Source organism: Asterias amurensis, chromosome 11 (genome assembly GCF_032118995.1).
Source record: "Asterias amurensis chromosome 11, ASM3211899v1".
NCBI lineage: Eukaryota > Metazoa > Echinodermata > Asteroidea > Forcipulatida > Asteriidae > Asterias > Asterias amurensis.
In genome coordinates this window covers 18,694,928-18,719,946 of record NC_092658.1, presented here as the reverse complement: position 1 = coordinate 18,719,946, position 25,019 = coordinate 18,694,928, and the positions used below count along the sequence as shown (strand labels likewise).

The window sequence follows — 25,019 nt, the reverse complement described above, 5'->3', positions numbered from 1 at the left end:
TTGGATTTGAACCTTTATAAACGTCATTTTACAAATCTACCATAAAGTAATGTTAAGGCACTGGACGCTATTGGCTCATAACGTACGTGGAGAGAACTGGATTAACTAAACATGTCATCTAGACACATTAAAATAAAAAATAATAATGGTAATAATAATAATAATAACTGGGCTGTCATCGATATAAGCATTACGATCATTCTTGAAAACTGTCTTCTAGTTTAATAGCATTAAGGTGAGTTTTGTTTCTTATTGACCAATCACAAACTCGGTAGATAGAGCGGTATTTAATTTGTAAACTAATTCAAATACTTTGAGAGAATTAGTTAAAGGAACAAGTTGCCTTGGATCGGTCGAGTTGGTCTTTGAAAAGCGTTTGTAACCGTTTGCTATACAATTTGCATATGATTAGAAAGATATTTTAAAAGTAGAATATAATGATCCACACAAGTATCACTCGAAATTGCGTGGTTTTCCTTTTACCTCGTCGACTAACACGGTCGGCCATTTATGGGAGTCAAATTTTTGACTCCCATAAAAGGCCGACCGTGTTAGTTCGCAAAGTAAAAGGAAAACCACGCAATTTCGAGGCAAATTTGTGTGGATCATTGTATTCTACTTTTAAATCATCTTTCTAACCATATGCATTTTATAGCAAACGGTTACAAACGCTTTTCAAAGACCAACTCGACCGATCCAAGGCAACGTGTTCCTTTAAAGGCAGTGGACACTATTGGTTATGACCAATGAAGAGCTGTTAGCAGTATAAAACATTGTCCGAAACGGCTCCCTTTGAAGAGACGTAGTTTTTGAGAAAGAACTAAGATTCCACGAATTTGATTATGAGACCTCAGAATTCGATTTTAAGATCCCGAAATAAAGCATCTGAAAACACACAACTTTGTGTTACAAGGGTGTTTTTTCTTCCATTATTATCTCGCAACTTCGACGACCAATTGAGTTCAAATTTTCACAGATTTGTTATTTTGTGCATATGTTGAGAAACACCAAGTGAGAAGACTGGTCTTTGACAATTACCAACCAATGGTGTCCAGTGTCTTTAACGTTAAGTTTTGGTTGGTTTTTCATCCTTGTACAGCTTACCGTGTGCTGCGTTGATAGGGTAACGACTTACACCAATTCAACTTATAGTTGAAGGATTGATTACAGATAAGGTATACTTTTCAAGCCAGCCCCGTTAGCAAACTCCTGTCCCCTGAGTCTGCAACTCGATTCTGATTCATGATTGTGTCTTTCATTCCTCGCGCCTTCTCAAGAATCAGTCCGTGTAGTAACAAATTATTCAATACTCTATTACCGATGTACGACAGTACAAAAACGAAAGCACCTTGCCCTTTCAGACACAATCGGGCCTGATAATGCGCTATATAAGACGTGTTTGTATTATATCAAGTAGCTCTCAAAAAAGAAACGCTGATTTCTATTCCTCGACCTTAAACAAATTATTTAATACTCTATCACCGATTTGCGACATAAACCAAAGCACCTTGCCCTTCCAGACACTTAGGTGTGATAAAGCGTTACAAGACGTGATCTTATTAAGGGGAAATCATAATGATCATCATTTCTTGAAACACTACCGTTTCAAGCAGCTCTATAAAATAATATTTAAAAAAAAAAAAAAAATAGAAATAAAAAAAAAAAAACACTGATTTGTGTTCCTAAATCTTGCAACAACTATTGAATACTTAATCACCGCTTTGCGCTAATGCGAAAAATAGAAGGCATATTGCCATTCCAGAGTCACATACACCATCGGGTATGATAAAGCGCTTATGTAAGATATGTTATATGATCATCATTTCTTGTGAAACTACTTTTTCAAGCAGCCCTTTAAAAAAGACACACTGATTTCTGTTCCTCGAACTTGCAACAAATTATTCAGTACCCCATCAGCGATTTGCGACAATGCGAAAACACCTTTCCCTTTATGAGACGTGACCATCGGGTGTGGTAAAGTGCTATATCAGACGGGAGCATCATGATTATCATTTCCTGGGGACACTACTTTTTTCAAGCAGCTCTCAAAAAAGAAACATTGATACCTGTTCCTCGAACCTTCAAAAAACAAATTCAGCACTCTATCACCGATTTTAGACCATGCAAAAAATAAATCACCTTAGTTGTCATTCCAGATACAATGGGTGTGATAAAGCACTACACAAGACGTGTTACTCTTTGAGTGACATCATGATTATCACTCCTTGTGTTGAGAAACTACTGAGAAAATGTTAAGACACTACTTTTTTTTTCAAGCAGTGGTTTCTGTCTCCCAATCTTGCAACAAAGTATTCAGTACGATCACCGATTTGCGACAATACAGAAACGAAAGCGCCATGCCCGTCCAGACACAATCAGGTGTGATACGTGCTATGTTTAGGAAACATCATGTTCATCATTTCCACTTGGGACAATGCATTTTCAAGCAGCTTTAAAAAAGGAGAAACAATATAAAACAATGATCTTGCAGCTGCTCATTTCAACACTTGACAGCCATGCCCTTGAGGGCTTCATGCATCTGTGTACACATGAAGATTCATGCTACGGCTGGAGATGTGTTCCCAAGAGAACTATGTTGAGTGGAATATATCATGTAGGTATTTTGTTTTCACTTCAATGAGTTAGATAAAAATTTGCACATTGCAAAGAAAAAACATTCCGAGGTTAGTGCATCAAGAGATTTGGACAAAGTGAATCTCCGGATCTGTGACGAGGAAAGGGTAAGGAAGAGTATTAAAGGCAGTGGACACTATTGGTAATTACTCCAAATAATTATCATCATAAAACCTTTCTTGATTACGAGTAATGTGGAGAGGTTGATAGTATAAAACATTGTGAGAAACGGCTCCCTCTGAAGTGACGTAGTTTTCGAGAAAGAAGTCATTTTATTTCGGGACCTCAGATTTAGAATTTGAGGTCTTCAAATCAAGCATCTGAAAGCACACAACTTCGTGAGACCATGGTGCGACAAGGGTGTTTTTTTCTTTTTTCTTTTATTAATATCTCGCAACTTCGATGACCAATTTAGCTCAAATTTGCACAGGTTTGTTATTTGAGATACACCAACTGTGAAGACTAGACTTTGACAATTACCAATAGCGTCCAGTGTCTTTAAGGATACTCAGCAAGATGTGGCAGTAATATTACCTGTAGCTTGCTAATCAAGTCTTGAGGGAACATTGCGATGCTCTTTGCTGTGAAATCTTCCTCGAACATTTTTGGCAGCTCCCACATTCAAGCTACATTATAACCAGATTCCATTTATCGCTCGGAAGCATTCCTTTGTCTTTACCGTAATAAATGCGCATGGCTTAAGCTTGTCTCGACAACTGTATAACCATAACACTGTCTGGGACAACTTTTCAGAGAACTCAACAAAAATATTTAGCACAGAAATAGTCATACTTTATAGTCAGTCCTTAGATGTTGACATTTCATCAAATATACCAGTTTCTATGCATTGCTAAAACCAATGACTTACAGGTGATATACTGTTGGGTATTTTTTTAAACCATATTGCTATTTCTGCTCATATTTTTATCATGCATTTTAATGTTTTCTTTTACTGTACAGCGCTTTGAAACAGTGTTAAAGCGCTTTAAAAATACATTTAAGTTAAGTTAAGTTAAATAAAGCTCTAAACATCTTACAGTACCACTAGATGCTGGGTTGTATAAACACGCCGAAAATTACTTAACAAAAAACAATTGGTTTTGAACTTGCGTCCTCCGAAATAAATTGCCGGCACTCGAGCTACCAACTGAATACCTTACTCTTCAAGTATGTCGTCTTTACACTTAAACCGATAAAGCTGTAAAAACTTCCATGATCAATTTAACACTTGACAAAAGTTCTGTAAAAGTATAACATTACATAAACACTATGTAACTGAATCTTAATTGAGTTGTGTATGCCTATTTGAGTTTGACAAGATTTGACATATATAACGTGTACTTTTTTTACACAATCTTTTTTACCCACTTATTCATTACCAATAATTTCGTGTGAAATATTATTATAATACTGAAGTATTCAATATGTGCGTCATCTTCGGAATCCCAATGAATCCATAGGGGAAGTGAGATACATGTTGACCAAACCAATCGCAAAATAGCTCACCATTGATAACGTTTTGCCATTATCGCTCAATGTCCTCTCGCTGCTGCACAACATGCTCCTCTTTAAAATCAGATCTCTTCAGATTGGTTTTCCCCCACTTATCAACTTATCTATTCATTGTAAAAGACGTACACAAGGGGCCGAGAGACATCTTCTAGAATTTCCCCACAGGGTTGCCAAATAAAAACACAATTGTCTACTAATTTTGTAAAGGAGATAAAATCTTACACATGTCAGAATTGCAAATGGTAATCAATAATTCAAATCATAAAGCAAGGCTATCGAGACAAAAATACTTCTCTAAAAGAAATAGCATGACAATTCTAAACATATCATTATTGTCATAAATATCAAGACGTTTTGTGATGGCACAGTGTACATGAAAATAATATCTCTGAGTTGTGGTTGTTCGGAAAAGAACTGGTGGTGTAACAACACGACGTTTCAACGAGTATGTTCTGTTGTCTTCATGAGAAAGCAGACTGCTGATTGTTTTTAAGTGCTGTATAGTGGAGAAGAAGCTGAATGATGCCAATAGGCAGGAAAGCCGAATTGACATGGAGGGAGATTGGTGGGAAGTGTGGGATCACTGGTGGACAGAGTCAGTTGGCAACCATGGGCCAATTTCATAGAGCTGCTTAAGCAAAATCTTTTGCTTAAGCAGCTCTATGAAATTGGGCCCAGCATAGGGAGAGGGGGGATGGGGCCTAGGGTAGATGACCCAAGTCTAAGAGATGGGTGATATATGACTGTTCATTTAGAGCCAAGCACTTTGTATGTATATTCAAATAATAATAACAATACCTTAAGTTACCGCAAAACAAAATACTTAAAAACAAAATTAACAAAATAAACAAATCATCAAATGAATAAACAAACAACCAAATTGATGATTAACTAAACAAATTAAATAAACAGTAAATCAAAATGAATAAAATAACAATAACGACAATAATAAACGAACAGTAAATACAAGTAAATAAATAAAATCAAATAATTGATGTATATATTTTGGTGAACTAATTCACTTTCACATGAGAAATAAATGGATCTCTTTCAAAGCAATAAAACTTGCTTTTTTTTACACAAATTACTTAATAAATTAATGGTAAAAATCCATACCTTAGTTTAAAATATGTTTAGTAAATCTTCCTAAAAAAAATTGATTGGTCATAACAATTACTCAATCCATCATAAATTACTGTGTAGCTACATCCGCTATTTCATTGGCTCAAACAAAGAATCAAAACTTGACTCCTCATCTGATTGGTCATCAAAGAAACTTGATGCCACATCCTTCTTACCTCTTTCTATTTTCCTCTCATTTGCATATTGTTGATATCTCTCCAGATGGTCGGAATCTTTGACGGTCCGCCTCTTGGGCTGCTTACACGCAGCAGTGTCATAACTTTCTGGAAACTTTTCTCGCAGGAAGTCCCGAGATCGGATATCTGCCTGTTGAGACAAGTTTGTAGAATAAATTAGAATCACATTGTTTCCAAAGGCAAGCAGCGTTCATGGACTGGCCAATTAAAGGCACTGGACACTATTGGTAATTAATCAAAATAATTGAAAGCATAAAAACTTTCTTGGTAATGAGCAATGGAGAGCTGTTGATTTAAAAAACATTGTGAGAAATGGCTCCATCTGGAGTAACATAGATCTGAGATAATTTCTGACTCAAATAATAAAAAGACTTCAGCGGAAGCCTTTTATTTTGCGGCTAAAAGCACACAAAGTAATGTAACGCGGGTGTTTTTCCGTTCATTCTTGCAAATTGAGCCAAAATGTTCACAGGTTTGTTATTGAATGCATACAATGGGATATACCAAGAGAAAATACTGGGACCAATTTCATAGAATATCAAATTGTACATACATGTATGTGACTTTGTAGTTTAGCAGGTAATCTTATTGTGGTAAGCATGGTTTTATTGTGCTAAGCTACTCGTTGTGCTCAAGCAGCTCTATGAAATTGGCCCCTGGTCTTTGACAATTACCAAATGTGTCCAGAGCCTGTAAGGGTATTGGTGGATCTCTGTAAATGTTAGGCATTTGATAATCACATGAGAGTTCACACTTGCTTAGAACTTAACAATATTCTGGTAAGCATGATTTTATTGTGCTTAGCTACTCGTTGTGCTCAAGCAGCTCTATGAAATTGGCCCCTGGTCTTTGAAAATTACCAAATGTGTCCAGAGCCTGTAAGGGTATTGGTGGATCTCTGTAAATGTTAGGCATTTGATAATCACATGAGAGTTCACACTTGCTTAGAACTTAACAATATTCTGGTAAGCATGATTTTATTGTGCTTAGCTACTCGTTGTGCTCAAGCAGCTCTATGAAATTGGCCCCTGGTCTTTGACAATTACCAAATGTGTCCAGAGCCTGTAAGGGTATTGGTTGATCTCTGTAAATGTTAGGCATTTGATAATCACATGAGAGTTCACACTTGATTAGAACTTAACAATATTCTGGTAAGCATGATTTTATTGTGCTTAGCTACTCGTTGTGCTCAAGCAGCTCTATGAAATTGGCCCCTGGTCTTTGAAAATTACCAAATGTGTCCAGAGCCTGTAAGGGTATTGGTGGATCTCTGTAAATGTTAGGCATTTGATAATCACATGAGAGTTCACACTTGCTTAGAACTTAACAATATTCTGGTAAGCATGATTTTATTGTGCTTAGCTACTCGTTGTGACCACCAGCTCTATGAAGTTGGGCCCTGGTCTTTGAAAATTACCAAATGTGTCCAGAGCCTGTAAGGGTATTGGTTGATCTCTGTAAATGTTAGGCATTTGATAGTCGTGTGAGAGTTCACACTTGCTTAGAACTAAAAATATTCTGGTAAGCATGATTTTATTGTGCTTAGCTACTCGTTGTGCCCACCAGCTCTATGAAGTTGGGCCCTGGTCTTCGAAAATTACCAAATGTGTCTAGAGCTTTTAAGGGTATTGGTTGATCTCTGTAAATGTTAGGCATTTGATAGTCACATGAGAGTTCACACTTGCTTAGAAGTTGATCTGTCAAGGGGATGTATATCCAGATATCAATCAAGGCACTGGGCTCATTTGCAAGTTGTATTTCTTTAAATACTCGGCCAAGTCCCCCCCTTGACCAAACAGAGATTATCTTCAGGAGTGCAATGACGCACACGGCGGATGTATGGGATTTGCTATACTGATATTGGAGAGAGATCTGCTTGATTGTCAGTCACTCTCATTGTGCAATCCCAAGATTACAAGCTTTATGAGAATTAACTGTACTACCTCATAGACGTTTCTTTGGGAGTTGTAGTATACTTCCAGATTTGTGTCAAACTAGATTTTTATCGTGATGTATTCAATAATAAAAAGCCACATTGACCTCTCTAACTTTTATAAATCTGGTTCTGGCATTGTTCCAGCCCATTAATATTTGAACAAATTAAGGAGTACCATGAAGCAAGAGTGCTTTCATGCATTGTCCCTATGACATGTAAAAGTTTGATTGTTAATAGTCTCACATTTAGACCCCCCCCCCCCCCAGCACAGTCTTTCTCAAAGGCTTATTTCTCACCCACTGAGACTCTACTGGGATTGAAACATGAGGCCATGAACATTCTTTTCCATTTATGAACCATCAGTCATTTTCACCTGTAAGCAGTTTACAAAAACAAAGTTTTATTCCCCCTAATAATGAACAAACTGAACATTTACAGGTTACTATTCTAAAACTCTTTAGGAACGCCCACAGAAAGACAGGCATTGGTCATGAAATGACGTCACTGGTGGAATAAGGAATGCAACTTGTCTGAATTTCATTGCTTCAACTCGAAGGCACTTTCAGCAGAGCTGACAATATCTTGCATCAGGGATATTTTGTCCAACAACCAGGGAGATAGATATTTAGAATAAATTTAGAGTAAAAGGGACAAAAAGTCCTGAATCATGGAGAATTTCAATTTTGTTCATCAGAACATAGAAAGATTGGTTTATTTTCAGGGAACTTTCTGCAAAACAGGGAGAGCAAACAGCTCCGATACTGTTGTGGTGGCACAGGCATTTCTTAATTTCTCATTCCACAAAGGATCTCACCGTGTAAATCATCAGTTGGGCTTGCATGATTTCTTTCTTTAAAATGTCCATTTATTGTTCATTCAAGATTTTTTTTTCAAATAATAATAATCACAATATGACTTGGTACTGCCTGCTACTATTTCTTAAGGATGAGGTTATCACAATGAACTCTTCCCATGAATTATGCTAATCACATTCACACATGCGTACAGACTCTGTTGGTTGGCAAACGCCATAGAGTTGTGCACTAAGCAGACGCGCAATCGCGTCTGCATCACGCACCCATTATCATGTACAAAACAGCGCAATGTTCCCACATTTTGCCAACCAAAACATTAGTGCGCACGCGCTATGTGCAATTTACATATTTCATGGGAAGGGTCTATTCCACCAGTGTGGGATAAAAATGGTCTTATCTTAACTCATCTTATGTGCGAATTGATGGCTGTGGCTAATGCTAAGGTGGAGGCCATGTTTCAACACATGTTGACATGGTGATCAAGCCTTAGCTGTAGCCGCTTAAAGCCTGGCTCTTACCTGTCTTACGGGCTCAGCAACTCTATACCTACAGCATCGCCTGGCGAGTCGCACCGCCGTCGCTAGAGAAACTTTGTGGCCAACAGAGACGAAGATTGGGTTGCTGGACTTCTCACTTCCCCGTAAGGCCTGGGAATTAGACCAGAGGCAAGATGCCAAATCTGGCAATTAGAATCGGAGGTGAATTCAATCAAGATAAAGTCTGCCACATCACTGGAGTTTTACACTTGAGCCAGTATCAGGAACGATCTCTCTTTTTCCCGAAGTACATGTGGATCTGGCATCGCTCATTTGGGAATTGTATTGACTAAGAGAAAGTCCTTTTAAGATCTGACAGGGTAAATAACACCGGCTTAGGGCCTCTGATGAGCAAGCGGGATGAGATGGAATGGAATTTAGATTTAAAAACAACAGCCAAGAAATGGTGAACAGTTGTTTTTCCTCATATTTCATAACAACTCAAACCATTAAGCGAAAAGCTTGTGTTTAATTTAAAACTGTTTATAATCACACAACAATTTTGCAGGAGGCTTTGACAATAATACAAGCTTTGAGTTATATACCAGTATGTTACATCGACATCAGTGGTGGATTAAATTTGCCTAAGAGCATAGAGTCATCTTTACATTTGCTCTATTATAAAAACAATTCCAGGAAAAAAACCTTCAAGAACTACAGCTTTATGAAATTTGACTCGGGTCATATCAAGAGCTGAGTATTGTCTTTGTGATGGCAAGTTCACCTGAAGGCACGATGGCGTTAATGACAAATCCTGATATACATGTAAGGAAAAAAAACGACAAATCACAGACCTGCTTATCATAATAATAATAGCCATTTTTTATAAAGCGCTTTTCACACCCACAGAGCATCCTAAAGCGCTTAACATTATTACCCCTGGTCACTGGGCCTTAACTCACTCCTTGAACCATCTCAGCTCCCTGGTGGGGAGTATGCAGCCTGTGCAACATTAATATGCGCTACTCGGCTAAATCAATCACAAGAACCATCTCTGCCCTCACAGATACCCATTTACCCCTGGGTGGAGTGAAGCAATTGAAGTTAAGTGTCTTGCTTGGGGACACAAGTGTCACGACCGGGATTCAAACCCACACTCTACTGAACAGAAGCACCAGAGCTTGAGTTCGGTGTTCTTATCCACTTGGCCACGACACCCTGCTTGAAATGTCATCAGTTGGTTGCAAGTCTTTTCAGAGAATGAGGATTGGATGGTTACGTTAATAATAAGAGGCCGAATTGTACATGTGTACATTAACAACAACACTGACTGTGCCTGGTGACAAAAGGACAGAGTGAATTTTGAAATTAGCCATGGGTACCGTAACAAAGTCTACAATAACTGCATGTGGGATAAAGAACATGAGTTTTCTTTTACCCAGGAAGCGATTTCGTCCAGCAATTTTGCTTAGCAAAACAATTAGCGTGAACTTATTTTGTGCACACTGGATGCTATTAGTGAGTAGCAAATGGTAATTTTTGAGTAGCTACTAAATACATTTCAATTTGTGTAGCACTTTGCTTTGCTGTACAAGGGAAATCGTTCACTAATACACCAATGCGATAAACACTGTATACTCTGTCCCTTAAACTATGAACTCGGTACTTCCCGAGCATGTGGGAAATCTACACCGGTGTGAGTTGAACCCATGAGCTAAAAGGTCTTTACTCACTGCCAACCCAGCGTGCTCGGTGTTGAACAGTCAGTTTGAGAGATCCTAAAAGCACAGAGTATACACGCTTGTAAGTCAACCTTTGGTGCTAGAGTAAAGCCAGCAATAACATTCTTTATCCCTGACTAAATTATATTATCTAAATGCAGCCTGTTATAAAAACATGACCTGTCTGGGAACAACCACTTCATGACTTCCAACATCCAAGATGTCTCCAGTCGTGAAAGGGAAAGTGGGCATTTGAAGTGGTTTAATGCATGGCCAAGTTTTTCTCTCGGCGCATATTTTTCTTACATGAGTTTGCAGTTCAGCTTTTGTGCTTGCAATCCAACTATAATGAAGTCCACTGTGAAGATGTTTGGATGGTGTACCTGGGAAATTTTTTAACCCCAACAGACACCCCAATGCTCGTTCACACCTGATGAAATTTTCCCAGGGAAACATTAACACTCAGCGATCGCTAAAACCCCTGCTTTGTCTCACCCTCTACACACTAAACGAATTTCCTTGGAAACTCCGGGGGCAAGTGGGTGATCTTTCTTTGCATAATTTATAAACTGATCTCTGGTACAAGTCCTTAAATGTCTGTCGCCGTGACAATGTTCTGACTCTGAATCTCCCCACAATTCCTACGGTATTCTCGTGAGACTGCTGGTTCCGCAAAACTACTGCTCTCACGACTACGCTCCCATTAAACGAGGAGTAGAAGTCGAAAACCAGCAGTCCGCGCGAGAGCAGTGATCTCACGAGAGCACCGCCACAACTCGACTATCTCACCTCGACAGACCATTGAAGACTTGTCCACAAGTCTAGGTACAAACAAACTTCAGATAATTAGAGATTTCTACGGAATAGCTACACCTGCTGGTGAAACGGGTTCAAGTGAGATTTTTCCCCATCAGGACAGTGCATTTAGTAAGTATTTTTTTAAGCCTTGCACGGAGCTGACAAACAGGAAGAAACTGTAGTATACTCTGCTTGTCTTAAACTCTGCTCGCCTTCAGAGTCACACTGTTCAAAACGTGGAGACCACACCAGCTCTTTTCAGAGCCAACACTCCCGCAAAAGAGATTAACACATGATTGAACCAGAAAGTTTACTACTTTTTTTATAGGTTCTTCCTATTGCATTTGGTATAAAATAACCATGGAGTGGTGGTTACAAGTTAACATTCCCAAGGAATGGGAGACTTTGGAAAGCTAGGTGGCAGCAGACTTACCATGTAAATTGTCATTGTTAACGCAGTTCTGAGCATGCCCATACTACTGTAAACAATGGATTTATCTGATAAGTCTGCTGCCACCTAGCGTTCCCAAAGTGACATTTCTTGGGGTTTTATTTTCTGGGCTCAATAGTAAAAATGGTGTTGTCACATATAGATACCCAAGAAAAAAGGTCAAAATAACACCAAAGTAATTGTGTTGCCAGAGTTAAAGACCTGCTTGAACGAAAATGTCAAGTCGTGAACTTTGCTGAATTCCACTTAAAAAGTTTTCGATGAATAAGGAAATCGAGTCATATGATTATAAATAGGTTTCAATTGTGTAAAAAAAAAATCATTTTGTATGCCCTTGTCCAGAGCTTTTCTGCGAGATCTGCGAAAAGCCCCATTACGTAATCACTCTCAAAACGTCATAAGTAGATAAAGCCGCTTTGTTGCAGCGTGGATGTATAACAAAGCAAACTCCCAAAAATGACGTCAGCGGCAGTGTCCTTTGACGCCCGCTCTCAAGAACTGCAGAAGTGTTTTTAGTTTTTCAAAAAACCTTTAGGTAGGGGCCTGACTTTTTAATCGATAATTTCAAAAAGTTCAGAAGTGTACACATATCAAAATTACATTAAAATGGTGAACAAGTTCATTATAAACAAGTAAAAATACAATTTCTGTTGAAAACATTCCGCTCAGGTAGCTGTTGAAGTGTCATTTTAACCCCTAATAATGTAAATTTTGATCTTGTTTGTGTCTTTACGAGACATTACCTAAGGTGTCAATTTTTACACCTCAGATTTTTCAGTGTAAGCTGAGGCACCTACTAGCTAAATAAACTGCGCCAATAAAGTATCTAAACACTTACAAATGGTCAGATATATCGGAACCTGAAATAGTATGCCAAAAAATAATTATTCATTTTTATTCACCATTAATTTCTGCACTTTTTGACACATCTTATGTTGCGCTACGATGTTGTTTGGTGGGTTTATGGGCACTTGAGTGGCTTAAGGTCGAATTTCAAAAGTTGCAAAAGCCTCTATTCGAGCTAAATCGTTGTATTGTGACGAGTAAGATCAGCGTTTCTTTTGCCCGCCTTTTATAAATGATTTGTTTGTCGCGTTTTGGATAAATCGGTTGCGATGAACATCAGCAATAATTGTCAGTAACCAAGCAAAGGGGTCAAAGATGGGAGGCATACAACAAAATGGGTTAAGAGCCAGAATCCCTGATTATGGTAAGACAGGGAAAGGTGTTTCAAGATAACAGGAAAGATGGCTCAACTGACCAAACAGAAAAGAGGACGGATCGTTGGTTTGATAGAAGCCGGTATGTCGATTCGAGCTGCAGCTCATCAAGTTGGAACGTCACCAGCGACGGTCAGTAAAATGGTGGAATGGCTACCAAGCTCAGGGAAATGTGGACAACCTGCCAAGGAGTGGCCGCCCGAGTGTGACTTCTGCAGCAGAAGAAAGTGAACAAGTCCATCAAGCCTGACACCACTCTCGAGGGATTGCGACGCACCCTGATCAGGAAGTGGCAGGGGATTGACCAGGGACAGATCAGATGTCTCGTTTGGAGTATGAGAAGACGACTTCTTGCCGTTAACAGTGATGGAGGACACACCAAGTATTGAGGACAGGATATCAGCAGTTTTAGAGTTAAAGATACGGCCATAAATTTCCTGGTCAAGTAAACGAAACGAGTTTGTGTCTTTTGTCTTGATTTTGTCTGTGTGTGATGCTTGTGTGAGTTCCCTTCTGGAATTGGGGTGAATAGGGGCTTTTGCAACTTTTGAAATTCGACCTTAAGCCACTCAAGTGTCCATAAATCCACCAAACAACATCGTAGCGCAACACAAGATGTGTCAAAATGTGCAGAAATTAACGGTGAATAGAAATGAATAATTATTCTTTGGCATACTAATTCAGGTTCCGATAAATCTGACTATTTGTAAGTGTTTAGATACTTTATTGGCGCAGTTTATAAGAATGTCATGGGAATTTACATGGGTTAGAAAACCTCAGGGTGTGAAGACAAAAGTTCAAGTGTGAACAAAATCAACAATTTGGTCTGGTGTGGAAGTTGCTTTTGGGGTAATCTCCAGCAGAAAGAAAGAATATTGCGAGAGCAGAGTACAAATTTAGAATATAAAGGAGAAAATTACCATTCCGAGGGTTCTTCCTGAGGTGGTAATCAATGGGAATGTGTCTCCGTCACATGAGAGTTCAGCAACCTGCAGAGTTTCAACCAAACAAAATAGATTGACAAGCAACATCAAAATATGCAAAATAATTAAAGCCTCAAGCTTTTTACGTATCTCAGAACTGACAAAACAAGGCCCTTTTTCAGTTTTATTCCTTAACAGGTTTTGTGTCCACATGTTTGTTTGTTTTTCAAAGAGGAAGTGGAAATTGTAAAGCTTAAGAGTGTTAGTGAGGTCAGGCGCCTATGTTTTTTTATTTTATTTTTCATATTTCAATAGAAGGCGTTTATTTGGCGCCTTTTATTTGAGCATTGTATTAAACTGACATCTAGGTCATCAAAATGTGGGTTTGAATCTCGGTCGTGTTATTGTGTCCTTAGGCAAGACACTTAAAATCATAATTGCTTCCCATCACCCAGGAGTAAATGGGTAAAAATCACCCATGAGTAAATGTGAGGACAGTGTTAGTTACTATGAATAGTTTTCAATTAGAAAGTTGCATGTCTGTTATTTGCTCGTGCCTATAGGGTATTTTATGAGTCGTTGATGAAAGAAGTATCAAACGGAGACGAAGCTTTCGCTAATTGTCAAGTGGCATGTTTCTGTCACCAAAAAGTCAACTCATTCTTATAAAACTTAAATCAATTATGTTTTCTCTGTAAAACAGTGGCCCAGGCCCTGTGGCGAATACTGATTCCGCTGTGCGTTTCCGTGTAACATGAGTGGAGCATAAAGCATTACACCATTGGGATTCATGTAAAGTTCAAGAGTTTTTAATTTGCTGAAATCGTATTCTCAACATGTTTACTCTGGAAAAAACATCATTACCTGTCTTTTGTTCAATAACTCATATGCAATTAAAGTCACCTGGATATATAATTTTTTTTTCTTTCAATCATAAGAGTATATGCTTAGGTACAATAAAACAATTTTTTTAGTAATTGTTGGTGGGGCAGAAGAAACGGTGTTCCGCTGTAAGGTCAACCCAAATTCATCCGCAGGGAATACAGACTCGAGTGTATGAAACTATTGACCTGTATCTTCCGCACACACTTACAACACATCTTCACATTTTGAAAGAATTGTTCAATCCCCCGTCTTTTACTTTCAAAAAAATATATTATAAAAAAAGCCTCCCTATTTGGTAGCTATATTTTAAAGGGAGCAAACATATTCTGTTTCCCTATGTCTAAACAAACCAAAACAACATAAATAAACAAACAAACAAACAACAACTGCGGAATCAACTTATCTATAACTCGAGAACTGACAGCTAGGTCATCAAAATGTGGGTTTGAATTTCGGTCGTGTTATTGTGTCCTTAGGCAAGACACTTTAACCTTAATTGCTTCCCATCACCCAGGAGTAAATGGGTAACTATGTGAGGACAGTGTTAGTTACTATGAATAGTTTTCAATTAGAAAGTTGCATGTCTGTTATTTGCTCATGACTATAGGGTATTTTATGAGTCGTTGATGAAAGAAGTATCAAACGGAGACGACGCTTTCGCTAATTGTCAAGTGGCATGTTTCTGTCACCAAAAAGTCAACTCATTCTTATAAAACTTAAATCAATTATGTTTTCTCTGTGAAACAGTGGCTCAGGCCCTGTGGCGAATACTGATTCCGCTGTGCGTTTTTCGAGTAACATGAGTGGAGCATAAAGCATTACACCATTTGGATTCATGTAAAGTTCAAGAGTTTTTAATTTGCTGAAATCGTATTCTCAACATGTCTACTCTGGAAAAAACATCATATATAATATCTGTCTTTTGTTCAATAACTCGTATGCAATTAAGCCAGTGGCAGTAGACCCAATTGTTCCCCCTTTGGTCGGATTTACAGGGGGTGTGCCCTTAGGACAAAAACAGAAAACCATGCTCTCACTTGGCTGCCGATGCTGCATACTCCATAGGAGTTGAGATGGTAGGGTTAGTAAACAGGGGCAATAATAACGTGAGGCACTTTGAGGGGGAAATATATGGTTTTTGGTTTTTTTTTTTTAACACTTTATTGCTTGGTCTTGTTTTCTTGTGCATCAATTGCAATCAACCTTTTTAGGGGCAGTCAGGTTGGCAAAGCGGTATCTTCCTTCGCCTCCCACATCCAAGAGCCTACTTCAAACACCGCTGGGAGCTCTAGTGGATTGGATTTTCAGTTCCTACTCGATGGCGTGGGTTTTGTCCCCTGGAATAGTTCTCTAGGGTTTCACTCCCACTTCTCCAAACTGAAACTTCCTTCCTTGTCTTTCCTCAAAGAAGTTCTTGACTAGTAACAATTGTTTACCAAGTTTATGTCTAAAGACAGTGGAAAAAACCCTTGTGTCCTGAAGTTGTGTGCTTTCTGATGCTTGATTTCGAGACCTCAAATTCTAAACTTGAGGTCTCGAAATCAAATTCCTCGAAAACTACGTCACTTCAGAGGGAGCTGTTTCTCACAATGTTTTATACCATCAACCTCTCCCCAATACTCGTAATCAAGTAAGGTTTTATGATGATAATTATTTTGAGTAATTACCAATAGTGTCCACTGCCTTTTAGAAAAGTTTTGACAGAGAGTTCTCTTTAGTCAAAGAAGTTTCAAACTTCATTTGGAGACAAGGAAATAATAAACAAATATTTACTCAAAAGTACTTCATGTTTAATAGATGTTAAATTTGCATCGGGGATAAAGAATACCCAAATACACCAATGTGTGTAGCAATGTATATGGGTAAAAACAAAAAATTAATATTTTTTGTCCGATGCAAATTTAACATCTTTTAAATCGTTTGCAGTACCCGCTGCTAAAACCTAGGATTCAAACTGCCTCTAGCTACAGGGCAATCTCGGTGGTCTAGTTGGTATGACACTGCTCTAGAATTGCAAAGGTCGTGGGTGCGAATCCCACCCGAGTAAGATGCCTGTGATTTTTTTCACAGGACTCAGGAAAGTACCGAGTACAAAGTGCTACACACATCGGTGTATATGTGTAAAAACCAAAAACAAATTACTTCATGTTTGTATGTAGTATGTTGTACCAGTATGTGGTAGTGCTTTTTCAAGGACCCCCACCTCTGATGCAAATTACAAACATAATCAAAGAGAGAGGGGGGGGGGGAGGGGGGTTCAGTTTTTCTTTAAAGGTAGGTTTATAGATTGGTAAATATTCCAAACCATAAAAACTTTCTTGGAGAAAGGCACTGCAGCTGCAGAGTATAAATTATTTTGATAAAAGAATCCTTTTAAAATAATTTGGCTCGGAAAACTTTTCACACAAAAAAACAGACTAAATTACCTGTACAAACCAATCATATTACACTACCTTTAAAATTTGTTTATTTGAAATGGGGTAAACGCTGGTAATAGAGAGCGTTCATTCCCTCAAGCAGGTCTCCAGTTACCCAACAAAATATGCAACTTGCTAGAAAAAAGGTTAAGCCCAGCCTAGAGGAGTGTAACTGCTATTTATCTCTAGGTTGGCTTTGATGTAATTTTGTAGGAAAATGCCACCTTAATGTAAACGTGAACAACAGATATTAAATGTAAACATAAAACAGGCAAAATGTAAAATTGAAACTGAATCTCATTTTAAGTTTATAAGATTGTGTTACAAAGGAATCTCTGTAAATAACTACATGGATCTCTGAAACTGAGTGATCTCAGATTTTGAGGCATTGCATGGTGAGGTATCTATATTTGGGCTGCGGACTTATGGTAATACCGTGTGTGTATCTACTTGCCAGGTAGAGTTTGTTCATTAGAAAATGTTATTCACGGGCTTTAAAGTGTGACGTCAGATGCTCAGGCTAGAGCTTCAGATCACTGGTTCCTAGGGTATATTTAATACCGGTACTGAGGGCATACAAACACTGGGGCCTGGGGCCAACAGATCACTGGTACCTAAGAGGGCGCACAAACACTGGGGCCTAGAGCCCCCAACATATCACTGGTACCTGAGAGGGCATACAAACACTGGGGCCTGGGGCCTACAGATCACTGGTACCTAAGAGGGTGCACAAACACTGGGGCCTGGGGCCTACAGATCATTGGTACCTAAGAGGGCGCACAAACACTGGGGCCTGGGGCCTACAGATCACTGGTACCTAAGAGGGTGCACAAACACTGGGGCCTGGGGCCTACAGATCATTGGTACCTAAGAGGGCGCACAAACACTGGGGCCTGGGGCCTACAGATCACTGGTACCTAAGAGGGTGCACAAACACTGGGGCCTGGGGCCTACAGATCACTGGTACCTAAGAGGGCGCACAAACACTGGGGCCTGGGGCCTACAGATCATTGGTACCTAAGAGGGCGCACAAACACTGGGGCCTGGGGCCTACAGATCACTGGGACATGAACCTACTGTAAGAGGGCGTACTAACACTGGGGCCTTAAGACCACAGATTACTGGTATCTAAGAGGGCATACAAACACTAGGGCCTAGAACACACATATCCCTGGTACTTAAGAGGGCTTATGAACACTGGGGCCTAGATCCCACAGATCACTGGTGCCTAAGAGGGCGTACAAACACTGGTGCCTAGATCCCACAGATCACTGGTGCCTAAGAGGGCGTACAAACACTGGTGCCTTGAGCCCACAGATCACTGGTCCCTAAGAGGGCGTACAAACACTGGGGCCTAGATCACACAGATCACTGGTAGCTAAGAGGGCATATTAACACTGGGGCCTAGATCACACAGATCACTGGTACCTAAGAGGGCGTACAAACACTGGTGCCTAGATCACACAGATCACTGGTGCCTATGAGGGCGTACAAACACTGGTGCCTAGATCACACAGATCACTGGTGCCTATGAGGGCGTACAAACACAGGGGCCTAGATCACACAGATCACTGGTAGCTAAGAGGGCATATTAACACTGGGGCCTAGATCACACAGATCACTGGTCCCTAAGAGGGCGTACAAACACTGGTGCCTAGATCACACAGATCACTGGTCCCTAAGAGGGCGTACAAACACTGGTGCCTAGAGCATACAGATCACCTAGGGCCTACATGTATGTACTGCTGGTTCCTAAGGCCTACATAAAACTTGTGCTGAGTGCGTTTAAACACTGACCAGAGCCTATACTGAACATTGGTGAGTGAGACCCATGAACACTTGTACATTTATAGCCTTCAAAACACCATCAGCAGATCACCTGGCAGGACATGGTGCACAATAAGGAGGTCCTAAAGCAAACAAGTTTGCCCTCAAAAGAACCTCCAGTGGGCAGGAAACCTACTAAGAAGGCCACCTGAAAGTCTCTTGAAGCAGACCAAAACTCATTCAAGGGTCGATTACACGAGGCCACCCAAGCCTCTCCGCTACAAAGACACAATTAAAAGAAATCCAACACAGATGGCCAACGCCACAAAGTCATGGTCATCCCATTGAACCAACTGACAGCACGACGGTGATCACTATCCTGCCAAGTCACAAACCTTTTTGTACCACACAATGAGCTGTCTTTATACATTGGCTCTGCTCATAGTATTCAAGCCCCACCCACACACATCAAGAAAACTGTGTTTATTGGTCGATCCCATATGGACACTTTCAAGTATTGCCATGAAGGCAAGTATGCCAAGGCCAGTGGCAACCAATCTTGCGTTCAAACACAAGGGCTGAAGTTTTTCGCACAATGGGCTTGGTTGGAGGGGTTGGTTTAATAGTATCCGGATCTATAATAGCCTGAACATCTGGCTTCTGAATTACGCCAGAGACCAGCCTTGAGCGCGCCGCCAGGAGTTTTACAAATGTACCTTTGACCTTGCAATCATTTCACATGGAGCTTCACAGCCAATTCACAAAAACATGTACACATCATTCTACACACATACCAAATGCTGCATGCAGACGGTCAAAAGTGCAAGCTGACACTACATCACCTACATGTAGGACCAATCATAACACAGATATGGAAAGCTAACATCACAGCACCTTTATGAAATTGTATCAAATGAAATCACTGGGCCTGTTATAAGTGCCTGTCTTCTTTATCCTTGCAGATAAAGTAGGTGAACCAGTCAAAGCCTATTAATTTAGGTCATGTCCCAAACGGCGACTTCAGCTACAGCTTCGGCTAGACGGCACGCGTCTGCGTAAGTTCTTTCAACACTGGCAGACGTGCTGATCTAGCCATAGCTGAAGTCGAGGTCAACATTTCCAACACAGCCTTAGTCTTGATTAGTGACGTGTTTTTTTGTATTAGTCCCCAAAAGAGGGCGCAACATAGTCTGTTTGGAAGGCTGACTAGGAGGGACTGGGCAAGTCTATAAATCTGGTTGGAAACAGATTTGTTTCACTTTGTTTTGATCCAGATAATTGTGTGAAATAGATCTATTCTCTAACAACTTGTGTTGCGATATCGACTTAATTACATTAACAAAATACACGCCACCAATCATGAGTAGGGCCCTTATCGAATAGGCTTCGACTTTGGTTTCAGCTTTAGACTCCTTTCTCTCGCTTGAAGCCCTGAGCAAGTACACAAAAGCACGTGCAATGGGAGTGGACACTTGGTGGCAGCAGACTTACCAGGTAAAAGCCATTGTTCTCGGTACAGTGCGCATATCCATGCTCAAGACTACGTAAACAATGGCAATTTACCTGGTTAGTCTGCTGCCACATAGGGCCTCAAAGTCTCCCATTGTCAAAACAACGGTGGGGCCAAGCTAGCCTGAGCCAAATTTCGAGCCGTAGCTTGGTTTTGAAATAGGGGCAAGGTCGATGAAAAAACCAAGGCTAAACAGGCTGATGTGTGCTATGCTTACAGGAATACTGGACAAAACAAATTTATATGTAAAGAAAATACTATGTTCATAAACATAAACAGGTTGATTTAGTTGCCAGAGCAAACTAAAGCAAGCTTCCAGATCAGATGATTTTAAATTATTCATGATTAAAGTACTTCAACTTGAAGGTTTTTCATTGATTTATTAAGCATCTCTGCGACACTTATTTATTCATTCACTTTTAATATGCAATAGCCATATCATCAAGCCTTAATTGGGTTTTCCAGAAACGCCTCATTTGAAAGTTAAGTTGCCATTCTGCTCTACTAAAGAGCAATACATAATTAAAACGGACAGTAAAGACTGAGTTTTGAGTCAACATCGGGATGTTTGTATTGTCAGGTCATTTCCATTCATGATAAACGACATTGAGTTCCCATAGGAAAGATTAGCAGTCAAAGGCGCCAGTCACGAAGAAAAATCATTTTGCAATGGTAGGAAAAGGAAATGCAAGCATGAGCAAGTGGTTCATGCTGGAAGAAAGTGATGCGCAATGCTTTCATTTGGTGAATTCTAAAGTCTAATATGTGGGCTGCTGGAAACACCACTGTGGCTAAGTGAGCCAATGAAACAAGGAGCATGAAGGCCCGGTCACACAGGCCCTGATACCAAGATTGACAAAGAGAATGTTCACACTGCACAACCTCGATTGGTTGGATGGGCATGGAGGTATATTCAGCGTGCATTTCAGGCTATCTTGGGACAGGCTATCTTGGGACATTAGGACAACAGAACATCGTTGGACCATGGGACATCGGGACATCTTGCTCACCCTGCAGGACTACAGGGAAAACAGCGCGTCACAAAAAATCCTCTATGAATTCTCTAAAAAAATAAAAGGATGCTCAAACTCGTACAAAAACTAGGACATAAAACATCTGCGTTGACCAACATACTTTCTCTAGGGGACAAAATGTTCACCCCTTGATACTCCTACAAGATTGAGGGTTCACCAAGACAGACAGCACATCTCAAACCAGTGTATGTGAAACCCAAAACTCCAAGATGCTTGTAATATTGTGTCCTCTATAAAACCTTTGGATACTCAACCCATAAAAAAAGAACAGGACATAAACATCTTCAATGACCGACATACTTTCAAGGCACGAAATGTCCAACCCTTGAATCGCACAAAACACACAGAAAAATGATCTGATAAAAGGCGCATTTCTGGAAAGATGCCCTGGCCCGAGAAAGTAAATGGAGGGAAAACTAGTCTAAGTGCCTGCGAGCAAACAATCATGAAGATATATCAGGCAGCTGTCCATGTGTCCCATCCATCACATGCAGAGGAGATCACTACCGTGTCTCACGGTAGTAACAGAATACAAGCTATTCAGCGTGTCTTCACCCTCATCTTAAAGACAGTGGACACTATTGGTAATTGTCAAAGACCAGTCTTCTCACTTGGTGTATCTCAACTTATGCATAAAATAACAAACCTGTGAAAATTTGGGCTCAGTTGGTCGTCAAAGTTGTGAAATAATATAGAAGAAAAACTATCTTTGTCACACAAAGTTGTGTGCTTTCAGATGCTTGATTTCGGGACCTCAAGTTCCAATTCTGAGGTCTTGGAAATCAAATTCAAATATTTTAGTGGAAAACGACTTTTTCACAAAAAATACATTACTTCAGAAGAAGCCGTTTCTCACAATGTTTTATCGTATCAACAGCTCTCCTTTTCTGGTTAAATTTTTATGCTAAGAATTATTTTGAGTAATTATCAATAACTAGTGTCCACTGCCTTTAAAGGAACATTACAGTAATTGGTAAGGAAAACAAATGTCTAAGATCACAGATTTACATCAAACTTACACTGTCTAATGATGATGGCAGTAGAAAAAATCCCTTAAATATTTCTGTCTGAAATGTCATATTTGATGAGAATGTAAATCAAACTAATTTCCTGTTTGGAGTATTTTATTCACAAATTTCTGGGGGGAATTGATGTCAAACAAAATGTGTTATCAGTTTTTCACCATTTTCTTGTTTACCCAGTTGGCTGATTGATCTCAAACTTTAACAGGTTTGGAAGTTTTATGTTTAATGGTGGATTACATAAAAGCATAGAGCAAGGAACACAGAAAAAGCCCACACTGCCCACACTATTTTGTTAAGCAAAAAAAAAACAACTCCGTAATATTCATCCTTGGTTTTACCCATATACACCGATGTGTGTATACTCAGTACTTTCCCGAGTTCTGTGAAAAAGAAAATCACTGGCATATTACTCGGGTGGGATGCTGTAATGTTCCTTAAACTTAAACCATGATACTTGTCCCGGGGTCATGCCGCACTTGCCCATAGAAAGGTGCGACCATCAGAATGCAGAGTGTTTGACAGGAATTTTACTGAACACAACCTTGTGAAAACAGTGTCTGGTGAAACAGAGCACGCAATGAATATTGTTGTATGGCAGATGTCATCAGTGCGACTTGAATTGGACAGCATTCAAGATCTACACCTGTCCATTACACAATATGAATTTTACATAAGGGTTGGATTTGTGACCAATGCATGTTTGCAAGTGACTATACACACAGTGTATACAGGGGTTTCCAGACAAGAAAAAGTGATCCCGACTTTTGAGTATTCCAACCACAAGAGAAAAAATATTTAGTCCGTTTGGAAACTATTGAATTAATTTTTCTTATAATTATTTTCGAACCAGGCTATTGTCTCTGTTAAAAACTTGCAATTTGACCAACAGATTTAGATTTAAATTTAACAATTTGTATGTTTTGATTTGGGAAAGTTACAAAGTTATACATGGTCAAGTGCTCCAAATTAACTAGCTTTACTAAAGTGCTTTATCTTGTGACCACTAATTGAGAAGATTTGACAAGGGACCATGGACAGTGAAACATTATCATTGTCCTTTTACACAAGGTACATTTTGAGAAGAAATTGTACAGGCACGCTCAAATCTAGCAAGGGACCCTTGTTAAGTAATGCTCTCGTGGCATGTGAAAAGAGCTTTTGTGAGGTTTCTGAGCAACTCAGGTCCCCTATGTTATGCCTCTCATCCTTTGTTAACTAGGTTAGGATTTTAAGAAAACAACACTTTGCGGTGGCATTTTCTTTTGTAATGTAACTGAATCTCTTCTAGGAAGGAAGACAATCCAAGAAGAATTATAGAAACTCTCGACTTCTCAAACTGCAGAACATAATTTTTTACGAAGTGTGACTGCAATCGCTCTCCTCTGAACTCCTCCTTTAACTTCACATGAGGAGCGCAAAAAATAACACTCCTCAAATTTTGAAGTGATTTTTCAATCATTTGAGAGAACTCATCTTTTTTTTTCCTTCTTTCTTTTTTCCAAACAGAAGAAAATGAGCTACGATGGCGGGCATTTATTTGCTTTGATCGTGTCACAAGAATAACAATCCGCCGACCCAAGCCTGGAAGTTGCGGTGCGTTGTTCTCACGTTTTCAAATTGAAAAAAAAGAGCTCAGCAGACAGACTTGATAAAAACAGGGTTTTTCCCCCACTTTGAAGTCCGATGTGTGAAGTATGGTTCTGCTTGGGGAGTGCAAAACACTCTCGCCAATAAATTACGGGGGCAGTTTAACACACTTCTTGTATTTTTGAAAACATCTACTATAGCGAAAAAGTATTAATAAGAATGCTATTTAAAGTTTGTATCAAACATTTTTGTTATCATTCAATGTAGTAATGTTATTTTGGCACTTCTGAATTTTGTGTTGTCATTGATCAAATAAGGCCCTAAATCTCAAAGTAAAAAAAAACTAACTACAGTTCTGTCGTTGACACTTGCTTCAAAATGACACTCGTTTTTGACGTCATTTGTAGGAGGTTGTATTCATTCTGCAGCAATCATTGGGCTGGTCAGCAATTTGTGATTACGCTAATTTAATGTAATAACCCACTTATATCACACCAACTTAACAACATTGGGTATAGGCCGCCGACAGGCAACAGTTTACCCCTATCTAAGCATAGAGGACACCTACATTTCTTTCTAATTTACCGATCAATGGACGCTTCCCATAAAATATGCTAATCACATTCACGCATGCGTACAGACCCTGTTGGTTGGCAAACGCCATAGAGTTATGCACTAAGCAGACGCGCAATCGCGTCTGCAGACCTACCAAGTCTCACGCATTGGGCGTGAGACTCACGCATTTGGGCTCTGTCTCACGCTCACACGCACAGCAACCATTTTCTCACGCATTGGGGCCAGACCAGGAAAATAATAAAAATTTACGACAATACATTGCCAAATCGCGCGCGTGTGTGTACAAAAAACACAATCAACAAAGTTTGCACAGTCTTCAAATTGCACGCAGTTTATCAGAATCATCAACTTGAGTGCCGTACAAACCGAGCGCAAATATGCAGATTGCGCACGCTTTTGCTCTCCCAGCAGGT

The 25,019-nt window shown here is 39.5% G+C and overlaps 1 protein-coding gene across 4 annotated transcripts in view; it reads right to left on the bottom strand.

The window, feature by feature from the left end:
* The window catches only part of LOC139944361 (endonuclease V-like), a 161,611-nt gene that overhangs the window by 101,726 nt on the left and 34,866 nt on the right, over nt 1–25,019 (bottom strand). For 3 of the 4 annotated variants that reach the window (XR_011786950.1, XM_071941364.1, XM_071941366.1), the window contains exons 7-9: nt 13,803–13,871; nt 8,735–8,863; nt 5,445–5,595 (exon numbers count right to left, since the gene is read on the bottom strand). Coding sequence is in view for 3 of the 4 variants with exons in the window: in XM_071941364.1 (XP_071797465.1) it covers nt 5,445–5,595; nt 8,735–8,863; nt 13,803–13,871 (349 nt within the window). In the remaining variant the exon portion in view is untranslated. Of the gene's footprint in view, nt 1–3,400; nt 5,596–8,734; nt 8,864–13,802; nt 13,872–25,019 lie in introns of those variants that run through there. The other variant, XM_071941365.1, reaches the window with a different exon arrangement.